At 64.2% G+C, this 20,710-nt stretch overlaps 1 protein-coding gene across 1 annotated transcript in view; it reads right to left on the reverse strand.

Moving 5' to 3' along the window:
• Positions 1-20,710, reverse strand: part of CFAP74 (cilia and flagella associated protein 74) — a 39,406-nt gene that overhangs the window by 2,725 nt on the left and 15,971 nt on the right. Inside the window, exons 18-29 of the mRNA XM_045858721.1 lie at positions 16,254-16,318; positions 15,610-15,732; positions 13,599-13,720; positions 12,625-12,753; positions 12,153-12,240; positions 11,423-11,596; positions 10,695-10,828; positions 3,202-3,478; positions 2,010-2,108; positions 1,115-1,254; positions 388-519; positions 100-209 (exon numbers count right to left, since the gene is read on the reverse strand). Of these exons, the coding sequence (XP_045714677.1) occupies positions 100-209; positions 388-519; positions 1,115-1,254; positions 2,010-2,108; positions 3,202-3,478; positions 10,695-10,828; positions 11,423-11,596; positions 12,153-12,240; positions 12,625-12,753; positions 13,599-13,720; positions 15,610-15,732; positions 16,254-16,318 (1,593 nt within the window). The remainder of the gene's footprint in view (positions 1-99; positions 210-387; positions 520-1,114; positions 1,255-2,009; positions 2,109-3,201; positions 3,479-10,694; positions 10,829-11,422; positions 11,597-12,152; positions 12,241-12,624; positions 12,754-13,598; positions 13,721-15,609; positions 15,733-16,253; positions 16,319-20,710) is intronic.

A 20,710-nucleotide genomic window follows, 5' to 3' on the forward strand; every position in this document is an offset into this window, starting at 1 on the left:
CGCAGGCCCGCCTGGGGTGGTGGGGGGCAGCCTGGCAGGCACTGGGCGTCCGGGTTCCCGTGGGTGGGGGCGTGGGCGCCGGGCCCCATGGGGACTCACCCACAGCGATGTCGCCGAAGCTGGTGACGGTGCTGCCCTTGTCAGAGGTCACTACGAGGGACGGGGCCACCGCGGGGCACCACAGCTCCAGGTACAGGGTGTTGTGGGGGCTGCGGGGGCAGGGCACGCTGAGGGCACTGTGCCCGCATCCCCAGCCCGGCCCCTCGCCCAGGCCCCGCCCAGCCCGGCCCCCGGCCCCCACCCGCAGGCCCTGGGTCTGGGCTGGCAGTGCAAGGGGGACAGTGACTTTTCGGCTGACCACGTCCCGCCGGGTCCCGAGCGCCGCACCTGAAGCTCAGGGGCTCCATGGCCTTCCTGCCTTCCACGTCACCGCTGGCCACGACACAGGGGACCACGAACTTGTCAAACTTCCCCGGGAACGACCGGGCCAGGGCGGCCTGGGCCACCTGGTACTCGTGACTGTGGAGAGCCAGCAGACCGCACCTGTGCCAGGGCCCACTCCGCACCCCCAGCTGTCCGGGGACGGGCCCCACCCCACCCCACCCCACCCCACCCCACCCCACCCTCCGTGGGCAGGCCCACCAGGCCACGCCTGCTCTCAGGGGCCACACAGGGTCTGTCCCGGGGCTGCCTGACCAGCGGGCGCCCCCCTTCCCAGATTGCTGTGGGAGCTGCCCTCCCACCCCAGGGCCCTGGCCAGGCCCCTAACCAGAGACCTCTGTTCCCGAGGCCCCAGGCGAGGGTCTAGGGCTGGCAGGGGCCTCAAGGCCATCTGAGCTCTTGGGGGCTCACTCTCTACCCAGGGGGGCTGGGGCTGTGGCAGCCCGGGGAGGGAGGCTGTCCCCAGGGACCCCGGCTCCAGGGGAACGGAGGGGGGGCATAGGCCCAGGAAGGGAGCCCATGGGGCCTCAGGGCAGCACCTGGATCCAGCTGTTTCTGACATCAGCTCCGTGCCAGGCCTCCAGAGCACGCTCAGAGCACCTCTGGGAAGCCTGTGGGGCCCTGCGTCCCCCCGGAGGGAGTGGGGGGCGGGGGCAGCCCTCTCTGCGCCCACCTGAACTTGAGGTCCTGCTTCTGCATCTCCAGGGCGAGGGAGGTGGAGGCCCGGAACAGCCGGTCGCGGTGCTGCGTCCGCTGCACGGACAGGGACTGTCTCCGCGGGTCCTTCCTGGAGGCGGGCGCCTCCTTGCGGGACTGTGTGGCGAGAGGCCAGCTGTGGGCAGGCCCGGGGCTCGAGCCCCGGGGGCCCGGGTATGCAAGGTGTGGGCCCCCAGACCACAGGTGGTTCCCTCGGGGCGGGGACTGGCAGCAGGGGCTGCAGCAAGGAAGACCAGGCACAGTCCTGGGGAGAGGGCGCCCCAGCGCGGAGACCCCGGGGGCCCAGGCGCCGGCTCCAGGGTGCGCCTGCATCAGCAGGGAAACCGGGGCACAGAGGGTGCGGGTGGCCAGACCCAGGTCTGCGTGAGTGTGCCCCAGGGGAAGAGCGGGGGTGCTGGGCGGGCGGCGGCCCCTCCGAGTCCTGGGCGGGCGGCTCTGTGTGACCGGGAGCCCCCCTGCGCCACCCGCAGGGCCACCTGCCCCCACCCCCCTGGGCTGCCCCTGGGTGGGTGCTCCCACCGCTCCTCTCCAGTTCTCGGGGTCCCTGAGGGCTGTCACGGGCGGCGCCGGATGCCGGGCTTCCTGCCAGTCACCTGTTCGCCCGCCACTGTCACCTCGGGCAGGGGAAGCCCCACCCGCTCCCCAGCCTCCCTCTGGGCACCCGCCTTGCCTGGTGGTGCTCCCAAGAGTGGAGGGAGGAGCCTCCCGAGAAAATGCTGTAAACTCTGGGAACAGACTGGAGGGGCGGGGGCGGGGCTGTTTGTCCCGGACCCTTCGTGCAGGGAGCCGGCAGCCCCTCCTGCGCCCCCCCTGCCCCCCCCCCGTGCCCTCCTCTCGGCGCCCTCCCTCACCAATTTCGCCTCCCCGTCTTTGTTCATGGCCTGGAAGGCCTGCTGGCGGACCACCTCGCTGGGCAGCACTGGCCGGAAGGCCACCTGGACCAGGCACTTCTGCGGGGAGAGGGCCCGAGGACCAAGCTGGCCCCGTGGGTGCCCCGCCCACCTCCACACCCACTGCCCCGAGCTTCCCTGCACCCCCCACGCCAGGTTACGCCCACAACCCTGGCGCATGCCTCCTTCTGTTCTTGGGGACTTCAGCTCAGCATGCCCCCTCCAGGAAGGCCTCCCTGACCACGCCCCCAGAAGTGGGGCTGGGCTGCAGTGCAGGATTCCCAAACCCACTCTGCCCCAGCGGGTGGGGATGCAGGATGGAGGCCTGGATGGCCAGGCCCCACCCACTGCCCACAAAGCATGGGGGGAAGAAGGAAACTTCGTTTTCAGCCTGGAGGTTTGGGGGTGAGCCCCTGTGCCCGCCTTGCCCCACACCTGACCAGCACAGCGGCCTTTCCAAAGCTCCCTGTGGGCCTGCGGCACCCGGTGGGGCAGAGGGGCTCCGCGCCTGCCAGGGGGCGCCATGGAGCGTGGGGGCCCGTGAGAGGGAGTGGCGAGGAGAGGGGAGGGGGCGGGGGGCTGAAGGGGAGACAGAGACAGGGTGGGCGGGGGGGAGGGGAGGGGACACAGAGGTGAGGCTGCCACGGCCGCTCTGGAGACATCCTAGGTGGTGCTTGCTCCATTTAACGAGATGCACTTTAAACGACCTGTCAGACCCGGTGGGGCCACTGTCCCCACCCCCCACCCCCGCCAGCTCTGTGTGCCCCTCATAATGTCCTCTCGGCAGGCCCCAGCGCTGCTGCCCCTTGCCCCCACCAGGGCCCGGGGGACAGGCTCTCCCTGCTTTGTGGGAAAAGCAGAGTGCGGGGTGTGGGGAGCCCTGGATACAGCCAGCAGACAGACACCCAGCGCTCCTGGCGGCCAGGTCTCTGCGTCCGCCTGCTCTGAGGTCCAAGGACTGCCCAGCTCCCGAGGGCTCAGCCGCCCGTGCCGGCCAGGTGCTTGCACGGACAGTGTGGGCGCCCCTGCCTGATGGGTGGGGGTGCCGGGTCTCTTCCTTGGCCTCAGAGGCCCCTGGCCTGCCGGCTCTCAGGAGAGGCAGAGCTGACCCCACGTCCGCTGGGGCGCCAGCGCCCCGGGGGCCCGCACCCACCTTTCCTGGCGACACGGTCCCCACCGAGGGCGAGATGGTGATGGGTGAGCCCGGGGGCAGCAGGAACTCGAAGGACGTGGGCCCCACGGGGCAGGTGTCCCCGGAACCGATGCGGGGCACGCTGTGCGTCAGCGCGTTCATGCTCAGGTGCGGGTTGACGACGTACAGCGTGGCCACGGACGTGTCGTACAAGGCAGTGGCCGCGAACTTGACCTGGTAGTGCGACAGCTCCAGGGGCGGGTGGACCCCCACGGCCCGGCACGTCAGCTTGAAGCGCCTGGGAGTGACCAGCGTGGGCAGGTTCAGCAGGGGGTGGCCTCTGAGGGGGGGGAGGCAGCCCCGGCCCTCGCGCGTGGGGGCCCCGGGAGGAGGACCGCGGCTGTGGTCCCTAAAGCCAGGGAGCAAGCAAGTGCGCGGACACCAGAAACCCACGCCTGCCCGGGTGAGGCTGGGAGGACAGAACACGGGTCGCCCTGAAGGTCGAGCACGGGGGTGTGTGGACGCGCACCCCCGCCCGTCACAAAGAGGGACGGGGGCTGGGGGCTTGGCGCTGGCGCCGCTGGGCACCGCCCTCCGCCTCTCCTGTGAGCTCCCTCCCCATGTCCCCCCCCCGCGGGGCTGCCTCCCATCACACGTGGTGTCCAGCGCTTCCCGGGAGGGCGCCCCCTGCCCTGTCACACTCGTCTGGAGCCCAAATGTGTTCGCGTGTTGAAACGTTTCAAAGTAGGTTTAAAAAAACCCTCACTGCGGGCTGCGTGTGTTGACTGAGGGAGAGAAACATCGATGTGGGAGCCACGGATCAGGGGCCTCCTGTGCGCGCCCCCATGGGGGGCCGAACGTGCCAGGCAGGTCGGCGCCCCGACCAGGGACCGAGCCCACAGCCCTGCGGCGGGCGGACGATGCTCCGGCCGACTGAGCCGCCCGGCCAGGGCTCTCAGCGCCCGTCTGTTTGTAGGTCCTGCCCCGGGACCGCAGGCTGCAGTGACGTCGGGGTCTCCTCGCTAACTGGACAGCAGAGACGAGGTGCAGCAGTGGCCAGGCTGAGCGAGCCACCACCTCCAGGAAGGCGGCTGGCGCCGTGGCTCCTCCGCAGGCGGTCTGGGTGCCTGTGACCCACGCAGGGCCTCCGGCCAGGGCTCCGTCCCTGGGGTGCTGCCCAGCGCCGCTCAGCCCCGTGAACTCTTCCTTGTACGCCACACGCTCGTGTGCACACGCCCTCCTCCGTGTTTTGGAGAGTCCACCGCTGGCACGGCACGCAGGTCCTCCGCCGTTTTGCTGCTGGGAGGCCCCAGTGGCCGGGGGCCGCGTCACGGAGACCAGCTGCCCCCCTGCGGTCTAGGGGCAGCGGGAGTGGCGCGGGGCCGACCGGCAGCTGCCACCCAGTACACGCTGGCAGCGCCACGTCTGCTGACGAAATGTTTCTACTGCAGCGCGTGCTCAAACCGCCTCTTCCCCCCTACCCCCACCTAAACCACAGGGGTAGGACTCACTCGTTCAGTGCGGTGATGTTCTCCACTCGACCTCAGGGGCACAGCCGGCGTGTCTGTGCTCCTTGGGCAGCGCACCTGCGGCCTCGTCCTCCTGCTCCCCTGGGCGGCTGGCGGCTGACGGCTGTGGCCCCGAGGCCTCGAGGACCCACGGGCTCAGCTCGGAAACAGGCCTGGTTGGCCCCAAGCCCCACTTCCGACCCCCTGTGCCCCTCCCCCTGTGCCGCGCCCTGCTGAGGGCCGCCAGCTCTTCCGTCTTTCTGTCCTTTGGAAGGTGTGTGTCCGCCACCTGCACTGTTCGCCGCCGAGACCTCTGAAACCTTGGGTTTGATTTCCCCGGTAGTCGTTCAGCCACTCGGACCTTCCGTCTGTTTTCTCTTCTGGTGGGGCGTGTCCGTCGGGAAACGTGTCGGTTTCGTCCAGGCTGTCACGCCGACGGGTCGTCCAGGCTGTCACGCCGACGGGTGCGAAGCTGTTCACCACACACCCTGGCCTCCCGTGCCTGTGGGTCCGGAGCGACGCTCCCCCCCGCCCCCTGGCACTGATGACGTGTGACTCCTCTCTTCATCTTTTTTTTTTTTGTTGTTATAGCACAATTCACATATTTCAAACGGACAAAATCAGTATCGTTTACAGTGTCTTAAGATAAACTGCCTTGGAATGGGAGCTTCCTTTCCAGTAGTTGGGGTCTACGAGACGTCGCTAGGAAATCCCCTGCTGTGGAGAATGAAGCTTAAATCAACATGTACTGCTTCAATGGGACGGGGAGAGGGTGGGACCTGGGTTTCCCTTGGAGTAATTGCCGACTAGTTTCCAGGTCAGTTCCTGACCGATTGCTGTGACGCCGCTGCGTCCGGCGGCTGAGGGGGCGTGGGTTTTCCCCGGGTGTCGCGGGGGCTCCCGCAGGAGCCCCGCCCCTTGCTGGCACCGCCCGGCTCCGGGGTCCGCCACCCCACTGGAACGATTCGCTCCCTTCCCGCCAGTTCCCCTTACAGATCTCACAAAGCGGGTGCTTCTGGGTGTTCGGGCCCACGCCCTGCTCCGTGTCTCTGCTTCTCCCGCGTTGTGCGAGCCCAGGTCACGTCGCGGTGGCTGGGGGGCGGCCCCTTCCTCTTTCTCCTTCTTCATCATCGGGATGGGTCTCTTGGGAACGACGAATTTACTCATTTTTACGGAGAAAGACTTCTAGTTTTGTTGTTTTTCTGTAGAATGTTTGGTTTTTGTTTCACTGGTTTCCACTCGTTATTAGGTCTTTCCTTCTCATTTATTTATTTTCTTTTTTTAAAATTTTATTTAAATTGCTGTTGCAGCACAATTTTCTGTCTTTTACTCCCACCCCAACCCACCCACCCAGCCCTCCCCTCCTCCCTCCCATTTCCACCCGCCCCTAGTTTTTACCCATGTGTCCTTATACTCGTTTCTGTGAACCCTTCCCCCTTTCCCCTGAAATTCCCCTGGAATTCCCTCTCCTTCTTCTAATTTCTTTGGGTTTAATTCGCTATGCTCTTTTCCTAGTTGTTTTTGAGAAGATTTTGCTTATAACATTTATTTCTAGAGAGCGGGGGAGGGCCCTGCCTGGCAGGGCCCGGTGGGTTGGGCGTGTCCCACAGGTGGAAAGGATGCGGGTTCGCTTCCTGGCCAGGGTGCGCACCCGGGCTGCGGCCCGGCCCCTGGTGGTGGTGGGGTGAGCGAGAGGCACGCCCACAGGCCGCCGCCCACACCCACATGTGCCCACCTGGGGACTGAACCCACGGTCAACACCCAGCGACTCCTCGCTTTGCGGAAGGGTGCCCAACCGACGGAGCCACACGGGTCGGGGCCTCGTTTTCTGAAAGAGAATCTAGATGACTGATTTTCTTTTCTTCTTCTTCTTTTTTTAAGTGTGTCCATCTGCCTTTGAGTATTTTTTTTAAGATTTTATTTATTTATTTTTAGACAGGGAAGGGAGGGAGGGAGGGGGAGAGAGAGAGAGAGAGAGAGGGAGAGGGAGAGAAACATCAATGTGCGGTTGCTGGGGGCCGTGGCCTGCAACCCAGGAAGGTACCCTGGCTGGGACTCGAACCTGTGACACTTTGGTTCCCAGCCCGCGCTCAATCCACTGAGCTACACCAGCCAGGGCTTAGATGACTGATTTTCAAACTCTCCTCTTTGTCTGCAGTGGGAGCTGGGAAGGTCCCACTAAGCGCTGCTCTCCGTGAGGCTCAAGTCCTCACACTCATCCAGACTGAGCCCGCGCCTGTGCCAACGTGGGCTGATCACAGAAACACCGAGTGGGGGGGACATACACACACAGTGGAGACCAGCACGTGGGGCGGGACACCAGCGAGGGGGTGTGGCCCCGGGGTTGGCCCCGAAGTCCTCCACTCTGGAAACCCCCCCTGGGGCCCGGACGGCTGGGAGGGGGGCCGGAAGCGGAGCCCAGCCCCGCGAGACCGCGCTTCCCAGCACTTCGCGCGCACGCCCTGCAGAGGGCGCCCTAGAGCCACCAGGCGAGGGAAGGGCTGCAAGCTGGGCCCCGGCCCAAGTTCAAAACTGGCCGCCCAGGAGGAGAGCCGAGGAGCGAGATCAAGGCCAAACGGCCACTAGGAGCGTTTTTGGACAAAAGAGAATGGAGCAGGTCAACGACGTTCGGATAACGCCACCCGCGGGGGCGGCTGCGCGAAGAAGGGACGCTGTGACGCGGTAACCCACGGAGCGCGAGGAGAGCACTCGCGACCGCAGCAGCCGGAGAGGCCGGCGCGGCAGGACCACGGCCGCTCGGAAGGGGCGTTCGAGCCGGGCCGGCAGCGCGACCAGCTCCAGTGACTCAGGAGCACTCGGCTAGGAGGGACCCGGGACCAGGGGCGCAGCAGGCGACTGGGGAGGGGGGCGGGGACACTGGAAAAGCGAGGAGCGGTGAGAGCGAAGAGGCGCAGCCCCGTGGCGGCGGGGGAGTGGGGGACATCAAAGGCAAAAGCCCCAGGGAACGTTCCGGAAGTAAAAAAAAAAAATGAAACGCACTGTGCGCCTCGGAAAATCCACGCAGAGCAATCCACACCGAAACGCATTTTCACCAAGTTGTGGGGTTTTACATGGGAAGAAACGGACCCTCAGGCGCTGGGGGAGGACACTCAGGCTGCCCTCCCCGTCCCAGACACGCTGTTTCGTTTTATTTTTTTAAAGAGCGTTCAGTAATATTGTTTTATTTATGGAATCTGGTTTTTTTTAAAGATTTTATTTATTTTTAGAGAGAGGAGAGGGAGAAAGAGAGGAAGAGAAACCTCAGTGTGTGGTGGCCTCTCACACGCCCCCTACTGGGGACCTGGCCCACAACCCAGGCATGTGCCAGGACTGGGAATCAAACCTGTGACCCTCTGGTTTGCAGCCCATGCTCAATCCACTGAGCTATACCAGCCAGGGCTGTTTTTTTTTTTAATTGATTAAAAAAATCCTCACCTGAGGATACATTTATTGATTTGAGGGTGGGGGGAAGGGAGATAGAGGGAGGGAGAGATAAACATCCGTCAGTTACCTCCTCTTGCACCCTGAGCTGGGGACTCAACACACAACCTAGGTACATGCCCTGGCCAGGAACTGCGCCCACGACTTTCAGGTGCACGGGACGATGCTCCCGCCAACCGAGCCACGTGGCCAGGGTCTCACCCACAAGGCAGTGGGGAGCTAACAGTCTCAAGGCTGCAGGCAAACTGTTAATGGCCTGAGAAGCGAGGGGCGTGGCCCCTGTCACAGTCCTAAGGGTCTTTTCAACTATGGTGCCTCCCACTCTGTGTGAAAATTGGCCAAGAAGGAAGCTGGCCCACATGCTTGGAGGGGCAGGGCCTGGGCTGTGGGAGGAGGGGCCCGCCCGCCCCCAGCTGGGACCCCACAGCAGCTCAGGCTTGGGTGGGCCTGGAGGGGGCTGGACGAGAGGACAGGGAGAGGGGCCTGGGCAGGGCGCTCCTGGACAGACCTCGCTGGGCCGGCGGTCCCAGGCAGCCCCCGAGCTGGCCCCTGAGCACAGGCTGCCCTGCGTGTGCTGCGCAACCCCCTCCCCCCCCGTGGGAGTGGGCGCCGGGAGGCTCCCGGAGAGGCCCCGTCCCACATCGCCTTCGAGCAGCAGGGCCCGTGCCCCGGTCCTCCCGAGCGCAGAGCACACGCCGCACACTACATGCATGCTCACTCCTGCCCACACATGTGCACGCACACCACACACATGCACATACATGCCTGCATGTGACCACACACGTGCTCACATGAACCCACAAGGCCCACGTGTGCACTCACATGCACACACCCACACACCCACACACATGCACGCCCAAACAAGCCCTCACAAACACCCACACGTGTACACCCGTGAACTCCCACATGTCCACATGGGCACACTTGCCAAGAGCCAGCACAGCCCTGCTGTCTGACACAGTCACGCAGGGAGCCGCACGTCCGCACAGCGACACGGCGGGGGGAAGTGCCGGGCACTCCTCTGCTTCGTCACTGTATCACTGCCCGTGCCGAGGGTCCATGTGGTCTACCACGGGACCGGGACAGATGGCAGTTCCACAGAAGAAATACAGTTCTTCGGAAATAAGCAAAAAACCCTGACAGCTCATTGGAGATTGACTTCCCACCAGTGTCCTCCTAAGTGGGTTAGAGGGTTCAAAGAGTGGGAATGGAAAAGACTCCTAGGATTACTCCCTACAAAAGCCCCTACACCCACCCTTATCACACAATTCCTTGAAACCAGGCCCCGGGAGCTAGACATAGATTCAAAAAACACCTTTGGTCAGCACAGCACCAGTATCCATGGGCTGTTCCCCCTCTGACTCCTAGGCCCGCTGACCCCCCTTCACCCTGTATCGGAATCTGTCATAAAGGGACACGATGGGCAACTATGAATGGGTATTGGAAAGATGATTATACACTCCCCTTCTATGAAATGCTTAAGTGATCAGGGCCCCCATGGTGTTTGTTGCCTAAAAAGTCAGACATCAAAGATGGAAACAAATAATAAAATGCATCAACTCCAAGGTGGATGGCAGGCAGCCGAATGGACTGAGCAACACAAAGATTGTCACTGGCACAGGATGGCAGGGCTCTGGTGCTGAAGTGAGAAGTGAGGGGCAGGCACTGACCACACTGACCACGAAAGCCTCCCTCATGGCCTTGGCCAGTGAGCTGAGACAGCCCTGTGACCAGCTACGTGCCCAGCTTGCAGCTTTAGAATATATAGATCAAACTTAAGTTAAGCTTTAAGAAATTAAGGTGTTATATAATGTGGTAAAATGTGTTACTGATTAATTGCAAAGATTAGGAGCTAAAGCTTGCACAATAATATGCAATAGAGAGCTGCTTCCTATTTTCTGCAGAATAAGGGCAAAGCAAATATGCCTTACAAACCTCATTTTTTTATTGCTTTCACATATGCCACATGTACACACCCAACTGTGTGAAAATAAAGAACTCAAGAGCCCAGCAGAGAGGCCTGGCTGCTGAGCTTGAAACTGCACCTCTCGTGTCATTCCTCCGCCGACGCCGCCCCTCCACTGGGCATCCCTGGCTCTGCTGGAGCTGGGCTCCGGCACACACTGGCATGAACTCACGCATGTCCACAACTGCACACTCACATGCATGCACACACCATACGCGTGCACGCTCAAACACGTCCACACACAAACATCCCAACTCACACCGAACCACTTGTGTGCACCCACATGAACTTGTGTCCATGCATGGACACTCATGTTAACTCACACGTGCCCACACACACATATACACACCACACACTCATACACACGTACACCAAAACAGACATGCCCACACATACATATACAAGTGAACGCACACCCACCCACACGTGCATGCTAACATGCATGCACACACAGTGCTCACACGTGCACACCCGCACTTGCTCCCCCCCACAGGGCTGAGTGGCCCTGCCTGCAAGGCCCGCGGGTCCCAGGCGTCTGCGCCGGGTCTGAGGAGCCTGCAGGCCCCTGGCCGCCGCCCCGCACCCGGTCCCAGGCTCACCGGTTGATCTCCGACTTGCAGACGAGCTCAAAGCTGTACTCCTTGGCCTTGGTGGGCTGGAAGATCACGTCCAGCTCCAGCGTCTCCAGCGGCAGGATGGTGCCGAAGCCGTCGTTGGGCTGGATGTCCACACACTGCACACGGGAAGCCGGCGGCGCCGGGGTGAGGCCCGGCAAATGGCTGGGGGCGTTGTGGGGGCCAGGCAAACACACACGCGTGGCTGGGCTGTGGCTGCATGTGGCGTGTGGGCAGGTGTGTTCGGTGTGTGAGCATGTTGGATGCCCATAAGCCCGTGTGTGTTACTGTGTGTCTGTGCCTGCAGGTGAGTGCATGTGCGTACTTGAGCATGCGCACCTGTGTCTACATGTGAGTGTGTGCCTGCATGAGCACACACATGCAGGTGTCAGCACGTGAGTGCATGTGCGTGTGAGCACACGTGTGCACTGACAGTGGATGGCGGGGACTGAGGTGGGGTGGCCGGGCAGGTGGGAGCAGCAGGCGGGAGAGGAGGGGAGGGGGGAGGGAGCAGAGGGAGGCGGGCTGAGGCAGCGACGGGGGGTGGGGGGTGCAGCAGGGAGGAAGAGAGGGACAAGCGGAGGGAGGGAGGGAGCCAGGCAGAGATGTCCGCAGGGGGACACAGGCAGTGCGGGAGGGTCAGCAGCCGCCTGGACCAGAGCTCCCTACCCAGCCCCCTGTGCCCGCCCCCTCGCCCTGCCGACGCGAGGCACCTTAGGGAGCCCGACGAACCCAAACTCCTGGGGCAGGAGGGAGCGGTTGTAGAGGCTGACCGAGGTCCTGATGGCCTCGTAGATGGTGCAGTGGCCGAAGTCCACCTCCGAGGGGCTCAGCTCCAGGTCCGAGGTGGTGACTATGGCGTGGACGGTGAACTCTACCGGCTTGATCTGCAGTGCAGAGGGCGCGCACGTTTCCGCCACACGCAGTTTTTGCAAGTGTGTCCGGAAGTGAGAGAGGCACAGGCGTCGCTGTGGCCCCGGACACACCTTTCCACGGACACGGTCTCGGGAGGAACCCACCCTCCAGCCACCCCCGGACCTGGGAGGACGTGGGAGCGACTGTCCCAAGGAGGAGGCGAAGGGGCGGCGCGGGCGAGTGAGCACGTGTGTGCTGGGACCGCACGACGCGGGCATCGTGGGCCGAGTGTGCGGGAGGACGTGCGTGTGCGCACGTGAGCAGGTGTGCGTGGGAGCGAGGGGTGCGGAGTCCGGGTGCTGGGGACAGCCCCGTGGGCCCGGCCAGCGCTCAGGCCCTCTCTGACCCAGAACCACCCCACCCCCTGGTCTCGACTGGGCGGGGGCTGCTGGGGCAGGCGGCCGATTTGCAGGCCCGGCCACTGGAATCCAACCAGGGGCCTTGCTGGGGTGCAGAGCCCAGTGCCTGGCGCCCAGGGCACCCCCGGTTCCCCAAGAGCACCAGCATTCCCAGGAGGCCCCCACAGACCTGGTCAGCCACCCGTATTGTCATCGGGGCCTCCAGAACTCTGCTTTCTTTGTCGAAGTACTGGCCTGCGTCGGTGGGGAGGGAGTGTCTAGGAGAGATCGCATGCACTCACATGTAGTTTTCCCATTTACACTGTGCACCACGGCCGTGAAACTGACCTGGGTGGTGCCTTTAAAACACGCAATTGGTCCTGGCCGGTGGCTCAGTTGGCCAGAGCCTTGTCCCACTACTGCAAGGTTGCAGGTTCAGTCCCCGGTCAGGGCACGTACAAGAATCGGCCAGTGAATGCACCAGTAAGTGGAACGACAAACTGACATTTTTCTCCCCACCACCACCTTCCTCTTTCTCTCTCAAGTCCATGAATGAACCCACACAAAAGCCGAGACCCACTCCTGGCACCGGCGTCCTGCTCTCTCCGCCTGGGTGCCCCTGAGGAGAAGCGAGGCCCCCTCCCGCCCACCCCCGCACCCACCTGGGCAGGAACTTCAGCTGTACGGAGCAGGACGACAGTGCCTGGATGTAGCCCGTCTGTGGCAGGAGCTCCATGTGGCCCTGGAGCTCCTTGCACACCTCGAACCTGAGACGGAGGGCCACCTTCGACCTGCAGCGCGAGGGACACGGGGGCGCTTAGTTGGTTGCCTCTCGCCACCCCGCCACCCGCGGTGCCCGCGTGCCCCTGCCACGCTGGGCCTCAACGGTAAGAATGAGGGTCTCCCAAGCCCAGCTCCTCAGGGGCTGGCTCTCCGGCAACGCAGTCTCACGAGGATTCTCACAGACGAAAGCGGCACAGCTGGAACGCGCCCCGTCGGCTCTCGGAACCCTGAGCATTTTCTGGGAAGACCCCATGCTGGGCAGGCCCTGGGGATGGGGGTTCGGCGGGGACCCTCGCCCGACCGGCTCCTGCTCTCCCCCTTCCCGGGCACCGTCTTGGGACAGGCTGGGTCCCACACGCCTCCCCACAGCACAAGCTCTGCAGGGCACTCTGGTGGCCCCCGGGTGGCCTGGCCTTGGTCCGTGACCACAGCCCCTGTAAATTCTGTCCCTGCTCCTGGCTCAGGGCCGGCCAGAGGAGCCAAGGGTGCCCTCATCGCCACGTGAGTGCCGTGCCCCACGATGCCACGCTCCCGTCGGGGGCTCCACCCCTGACACCTCGAGCCTCCACTGGGTCAAGTGGCGAGTCCGACCCTCGCCACAGGGCTGGGTCTCTGTTCACGCCACAGGTGGGGTGATCTCGGAGTGATCACAGGAAGGCAGCGGCAGCGGCTGCCCAGGGGAAGGGGGGCTGTTTCCCGGTCCACCTGGGGACCCCGGGCTGTGGGCCAGCGCCTTCCGGAGGTTCCCGGGGTGCTCCCTGCCTGACCGGCCGGGGGAGGGCCTCCGCCCAGCCACGGCGCCACGTCCGCCGCGGCCCAGAGACGGGCGAGCGGACGCGAGGGCGGCGCTCACCGAGTGTGGACGACGATGGAGTCCTGGTACAGCCGGTCGTACATGCAGATCTTCAAGTCCACGCCCGGCCTCGACACCCAGACCGGCACGGCCACGGCCACGCCCACGGCCCGGAAATACAGCTGAAGCCAAACGTGTGAGCTCAGCGACATGCGTGTCCGTCGGCGTCGCGTGCCAACACAGACCTCGGCGGACAGGCTTTGTGAGTCTTGCCGGCTGGCGTTGGTGGTTAAGCGAGCCGGTCCGGAGCCGTGCCACGGCGCTGCCCACAGTGCTTGTTTGATTAAGGGAGCCCTTCTCGCTAGACACACCTTCAAACACGGAAAGAGCAGGGTCGTGTGGCCGTCTCGGGCCCACCGCACAGCTCCGCACCGAGTGACGCGTCAGCCGTCTGAGAAACGCTCTCACCGCGGAGTCAGCGTTCCCCGGGCCGGCGGACCCGTCACAGACCCTTCGCAACTAAACTGGGGCGGGAGCTCGAAGCCTCGAGGGCACCCGGGGATGCGGGGAGCGTCTCTCTCCCGGCCCCTGAGGCCTGGGTCTCGGGAGTCGGGGCTGGTGGGCGTCCTGCGGGCCAGCCTGGCACGTGGCCGCCCCTCAGGCTGGGTGGGGGGGGGCAACTGCTCCTTCCGGACACCAGCCCACAGGGCCGTCTGGGGGCACAAACCAGGGACTGTCCCTCTGTACAGCCTGCAGGCCTTGTGACACTGGGCACGTGCCAGCCGCCAGATCCAGGCCTCAGGGTTGCCGAGGCACACGGCCTGTTGCCGGGGCGGGAGGAGGCGGTTGGTGGGAGCGAACAGGAACCACGCCCCTGCAGGGGAGCTGCAGGCGTCAGGGGTCCGCGTCAGCCCCGGGTCGGGCTGTGTGGTCAGTGGTCGCCGCTGGGGGCCTGGCAGGCCGGGGCCAGTGTCCTCCCCACACTCTCAGGGGACCATTAGGGACCCAGGTCAGCAGCCAGGCGAGCAGGTGACAAGGTGACACATGACACGCCAGGCTACAGACAGACCCGAGACTCGGAGGACAGGCGAGGGAACTGCGGAGGACGGGGGCGAGCAAGAGGGACCCGGGGTGCACTTTACTGCGGTCCTAGGACGCGCCGGGGAAGCCCCACTGGGGACACAGCCCGTCTCGGGGGTTTCCTCTTTACTCTCGCGAAACAGAGAGCTCCGAGGGGCTCGCGGGCTGGGGGAGGGAGAGGACTGCCCACGGAACAGAGAAAGTTCCAACCACTGAGAGAGAATGCACTGGACAGCAACCGGACCCGCCGCCGGGAGGAGGAACCCGGCGGAGAGGAGAGAGCGCCCCCATGAGGTCAGCAACCGCCGGAGGCAGAGGGCGGGGCGCGGCCTAGCGGGCGGCTGCCCTGGAAACGGGGGGAGGGGCAGGGGGCGGAGCAAAGACCCGCAGGGGAGGGGCGTGGCTGCCTTAGGCTGCTTGGGGGTCCCGGCGACGCCAACCTCCGGCCCCGCGCAACCCCGCAGCGCGCCGCCGCCCGCTGTGAGCACCACCACGGCCCGCGGGCGAGTGCAGCGTCTCCACGTGCGCGCGTGAGCCACACACGCGACCTCGCCTTCGGCCGCCAAGAAAACTTGAAGGAAGAAGAGTTTGCAGAAGTCGTCTGAACGTAGTTTCACACGTTCACGGGAAGCGAACGGCAACGAGCAACGAAGAGCAGGTTTGGCTGCTCGGGAATTTAAAAAGACATTCCTAGTGACCCGGATCGATCGAAGGCTGAGTGTGCACGCACAGGCGTGTGGGCTTTGTGTGCAGGGACCTGCGTGTACGCGGGTGTGCCGACACAGGCATGGGTGTGCACCCATGCACAGGGGCGCGAGTGTGGGCGTGCGTCACTGTTCGCTACAGGGGCCGGCCGTCCGAGCCGCCCACCAGCCACCCAGGTGCGGCGGGCAGGGGCGGCGCCTCCCGCGGCCGCGTGGGGCGGGGCCCTGCTCCCGGGAAGGGCTGTGCTGTGCGGGATGAAGCGCACAGACGGTTGCAGGACACTTACAGTCGGGCACTGCCGATTCTTGAACGTGACCTTGAAGTTGGCCTGGATGTCCCCTGGGGTGACTGGGGAGAAGGTGATGGGCACTTTGATGGAGGAGAAGGGGGCGATCTCGCCCTCGGTTACCTGCATGGGAAGACACATGTCACAGGGCCCCTCAGGTCCATGACGGCACCTCCCACTGTCTTTGCCACGGGCCATGCCCCTGGGAGGGGGAGTGGTGGCAGGACCCAAGTCCTCGTGGCGTCCTCTCGGCCACAGAGACTCTGGTCCCGGCCTGGCCGGGCTCTGCAGAGACACACTGCCCCGGACCCTGGCGGGGGGGAGCAGGAGAGGGGCAGGCTGAACACCCCCCTCCAGCAGGGCCCCCCCCGGCCCTGGCACACGCATACACATGCATGAACACGGACCACTACGGCTCGGCTGGCCCTGCACCCAGAAACCGGGCCCGGCCGCTCCAGTCCCGCCAGATCCCCAACGGGACGGGGAGGCCCGGCGCGGGCTCCGACAGCGGCTGCCCAGCGGCCTGGAGTCCAGCAGCCAGACAGGCCTGGTCCGGCTCCAGTCCCACGAAGGGCCACCCGGGGAAGGAGTCAGCAGTCAGCAGACCAGCAGGGCGTGGCTGGGGGCGGGCAGGCCGCACTGACCTCCCCCAGTGAGATCTCCGTCTGCTCCTCGTTGGAGAATATCATGGTGCCCGCCCCCTCCAGCTCTGGAAGAGAAGGCACGTCAGCTGTGAGGACTGGCAGGGAGGGGACAGCTATGTCCAGATCCGCCGGAGCTACGGTCAAACCCCTCCTAAAGCTTCGGAGCCCCCCGGGGAGCTGGGGTGTCGGGGTGGGAGCGCCCCCCTTCCCTTAGACTCCCTGCTGCTCTGGGCGTGGTGGGGGCCCACGAGTGGGAGCAGGCAGCAGCAGGGGAGGACCTGCCCAGAGCCCTGGAGGGGTGGGTGGGTGGGTGCGGCAGGCTGAGGGCAGAGCGCACGCCCCAGGCAGCCTTTGCAGTTCCCTTTGGAGCAGAAGGAGAGGGCACGGTGGGGGGGGCGGGGGCTCACAGGGGGTTTGTGCTTGTGCTAAACCGAGGAGACGAGGAGACGGCCACACGCCAGGCCGAGAGGGCTGGTGGGGGCGGGGAGAAGACGGGCGGCAGGGGCACGGGGCCAGGGGCAGGGTGGCGGCTCCCCACCTCCTGGGGGAGCCCCTCCCAATGCTGCCATCTTCTGGTGACCTGGTGGAGTGCGGGCACTGCCAGGTCTCGAAGAATTTTAGACTAGATCATCTTTCAAGGACTTTTATTCTCAAATTCCACAACCTAGTTTTTCACAGGAACTGCTTGGTCTGCGCGCTTGCAGCCGGCCCGCTCCCATCATCCCGTCCCTGTGGGTGGGCTGCGCACTCTGACCTGCCCCTCGGGGTGCGGTGGGCACCCCAGGGACCAGCACGCCATGTATCTATCAGGAAGGCTCCTGAGGACAGACGCCGTTTCGCCTCTTCTGAGACGGGTTTCTGTCGATTCTGCACGTGGACAGACAGAACTTGATGGGCAGGGCCAAGGTCAGCATCTTCTCCAAGTCCTTCGCTGCCCTGCTGCGTCACCGCGGGCACCCCCCGGGGCTGCGCCCCACTTCTGGGGCTGCGCCGTGAAGGCAGAGGCCCCGAAACTCGGTGGACGTGTCACCCTGCCCGGAGCTCGCAACCGCCACCTGGGCAGGGGCAGGGGCGGGACGAGTCCCGGTCTGCTTCAGGGGGGACGGCCGCGGCAGGTCGGACCTGCGCTGGGGGCCAGCGGCTTGCGGGGGGCGGAGGCTGGGGTCCCTCCGTGCCCCAGGGCCTGGCCGCGCTGGCCCGTTTGCTGAGGGCAGGGCGGGCTCTCACACGCCCCGGGGTCGGCCCGTTAACGCTGGAGTTTTCTGTAATGACGTGCCCAGCGCGTCTGCTCCGGGGCCGACCCCGCTGTCAGTCGGGGCGGTGCGTCGCTTCCTGAGCGCGAGTTTAGCCTCGACCGCCTGGGCCGCTCCCGGGGACTGTGTCTGCGCGCCACCTCCGCTTGACGACCCCTGCGGCCGGGCCCGCCGCGCTCCGTCCGCCAGGGCCCGCGCCCTGCTTTCCTGCTGCCCTGCGCCTGCGCCGGGAGTGTCCCGGGGCCGAGTCTCCCTTCGGCGACGTCCGGTCTGCGGTTCGCCCACTGCCAGGCTCCAGTTTCACGGGTCACATTGTTGCTTCTGGAAGTTTCGTTCGGTTGATCGTCCAATCCGCTTGGTCTGCTTCCTCCAGGAGGTCGTTCCAGGGGTGCGCAGGCCCCGCCTCCCCCTGGGTCGCTCTCCCACCGCAGGTCCGGCTCGTCTGCGTGGGCGGGGGCCTCCTGGGAGGGCACGGCCGCCGCCGGGGCTCGGGGAGGCCGGGCTCCCTGCTGCGGAGCCGCTCTGAAGGCCAGGGGACTCGTTCGTGGGAAAAGCAGCGGAGAGGCGCACGTGCCAGAAAGTGGGGTTAAACGAAAAGGACAAACCCCACGCACAGCACGGAGTGAGGGGCGGCGCACACACCAGTGGGGACCCCCCCCCAAGCAGAATTTATTTGTATAAAGGTGTGTTTATCCTCACACGTTTCACCTTTAGTCTCAGGCAAAGCCCCCTCTCCATCGATGGAATACGCCTGTCGAGACGGCTTTTCCACCCCTCAGAACGGTTTTTGGACATGCTGATTTTGATGCTTTTCTAAAATAATTTATTTATATATTTTTAAAGAGAGGGGAAGAGAGGGAGGGAGAGGAACGTCCATGTGCGGTTGCCTCTCACACGCCCCCTGCTGGGGACCCAGCCCGCAACTCAGGGAGGTGCCCTGACTGGGAGTCGAACCGGCGATGCTTTCGTTCTCAGGCCTGTGCTCAGTCCACTGAGCCACACCAGCCAGGGCTGGTTTGGATGCTTTTTAAAAAGCGCGTCTGCTGGGTTTTGTTTTGCCTCTTGCACATCAGCGAACGTTTCCTTCCGAGGACTCTTCACCCAGGGAACAAACGGAAAACTTCTCTGGGAGAGACGGGGTGCACAGGGCAGGTGGGGCGTGGGGGTCACGCGGTCTTCGAGCAGAAACTGTTGGACACTGAGCACAGTGTGGGCAGGTGCACACGTTTTTTAAAAAATAATGGACAGAAAAAGGTGAGGCACTATTTATTCAGATTCCTGTAATTTTTAACTTTAATTGTTGTTCAAGTATGGTTTTCTGCCTTTTATTCCCATCCCAGCCCACCCCCTGGAAGGTGCACTTGTAAACCCCCATCACGAAGGGGCAAATGTGTTGAAAGAGTCTTAAAAAAAAAAATCACTCAAGCCAAACGCAGCCTCTCACAACAACGCCAGCTGGTGCGCTGATACAGGTGCACTCACCTAGCGGGGAAAGCCTGGGCGACAAGGGGCCCGGCCTCCGGAAGGTAATTGTGGGGTTTTGGGACTGAGAGTGTATTGAGAGTTGGGATACATGTAAAGAGATGACACTCTCTGGGAGAAGTGAGAGGCCGCCCGAGTGCACGAGCCAACCGAGGATGCTCAAGGCCTCTGGCCCGTGAACCAGCAAGTCCAGCCTTTTCCATCTTGTGGCGCACAAAGTAATCACCAAAACTCTGCGGCACGCCAAAAAATGTGCCTTTGATCTGACAAGAATATAGGCACAATTTCGATTCGTTTGCATCAGATGGTTATTGTTGTGTTGGTTGTTGTCATTTTTCTGTTTGAGGGTCTAAGAGAAAAGCGGTCGGGGTCCCCCATCGCGAGTCAGGGGCTGCATGCCTGAGCACGGCTGCAGCGCACCGGGCAGGACACCCGGCGGAAGCCACCACTGCGGCCCGCCGCCCTTTCCGTGGGGAGGCAGGAGGGGCCCATCCCACGGGCTGTGTGCTGCACGCACAGGTCAAATGCAGCACCGTGGAGACACCAGCTCTCCCCAGACCGCCCCGTGGATTCAGTGCGACGACATCCAACACCAGGGTTTGGTTGTGGGGTGTTTTTTTTTTGTAGAAATGCAGAGCTATTTCTAGCACCGACTGGCGTGGCTCAGTGGGTTGGATGTCGTCCCGAAAACTGAAAGGTCGCCAGTTCGATTCCCCGTCAGGGCACAAGCCTGGGCTGTGGGTTCAGTCCCCAGTCGGGGTGCATTCGAGAGACAACTGATCGAGGTACCTCCCTCATGCAGATGTTTCTCCCCCTCTCTTTTCCCTCCCTCCGCCGCTCTCTTAAAAACCAATGAAAAATCTTGAAAACGACTTCTAAAACTCACGTGGAAACACAAGGCGCCTACACCACCTAAAGCAAATACGACAAGAACGAAGCTGGCCGGCTGACGCCGCACGGCTCCGCGACCACGTGCTCCGCCGCCAGGACAACCGGGAGGGCGCGGCGCTGGCGCAGGACCGGAGGATGGGCCGACTGGTCGCAGCAGGGAGCCCGGAAGCGCGCCCGCGATCCCAGTTCGCCGGCTCGCGGGCCGCGCCGGGCTGCCACGAAGGTGACAAGTCGGTCGGACCGGGGAGCAAAGTGTCGGCCCCACGCGGCGGGGACAGCTGGCCACCCGCGTGGGAGGGCGCCGGGGCCCTCCCACCACACGCTGAGCTCCAGGAGGAAGCGCCGCTGACCACAGAGCCCTGACCGTGGCTCCAGGGCAGAAAAAAAACGTGTATGAAGGCAGAAAAAACCACGAGCCCCGAAAGAGACGATGGGGAGAGCCGTTACACCAAAAGCGAGAACACGGACTGGAGAGACGAGACTGGGACCGGGAAAGAGAAAAGCGTGGGGGCGGCCGCGCACACAGACAAGCTCGAGGAAGGCAGCCCCCTCGCAGGGCAGCGCGAGGAACTCCCACAGCAGTTTCCTACGGAGGGAGGCGCCCGCAGGCAGGCGCGGCCAGCGGCCGCGTGTTGAGTGGCACGGCCTGGGCCGCTGCCGTTGCCGTGGACACACGGACGCGTGGGGACGACCGCGACAGCAGCCACAGAGGCGAGGGAGCGCTCACCGGGGTGCAGCTGGACACCGGGCTAGTGCCCCCCACACACTCACATCCAGGTTGTGGCCCGCGCGTGCAAGTGAGCCACCCGTGACCAAAAGGAGCGGCCACGG

Source organism: Phyllostomus hastatus, unplaced genomic scaffold (assembly GCF_019186645.2).
Source record: "Phyllostomus hastatus isolate PE091 unplaced genomic scaffold, TTU_PhHast_1.1 phas_scaffold_182, whole genome shotgun sequence".
Lineage (NCBI taxonomy): Eukaryota > Metazoa > Chordata > Mammalia > Chiroptera > Phyllostomidae > Phyllostomus > Phyllostomus hastatus.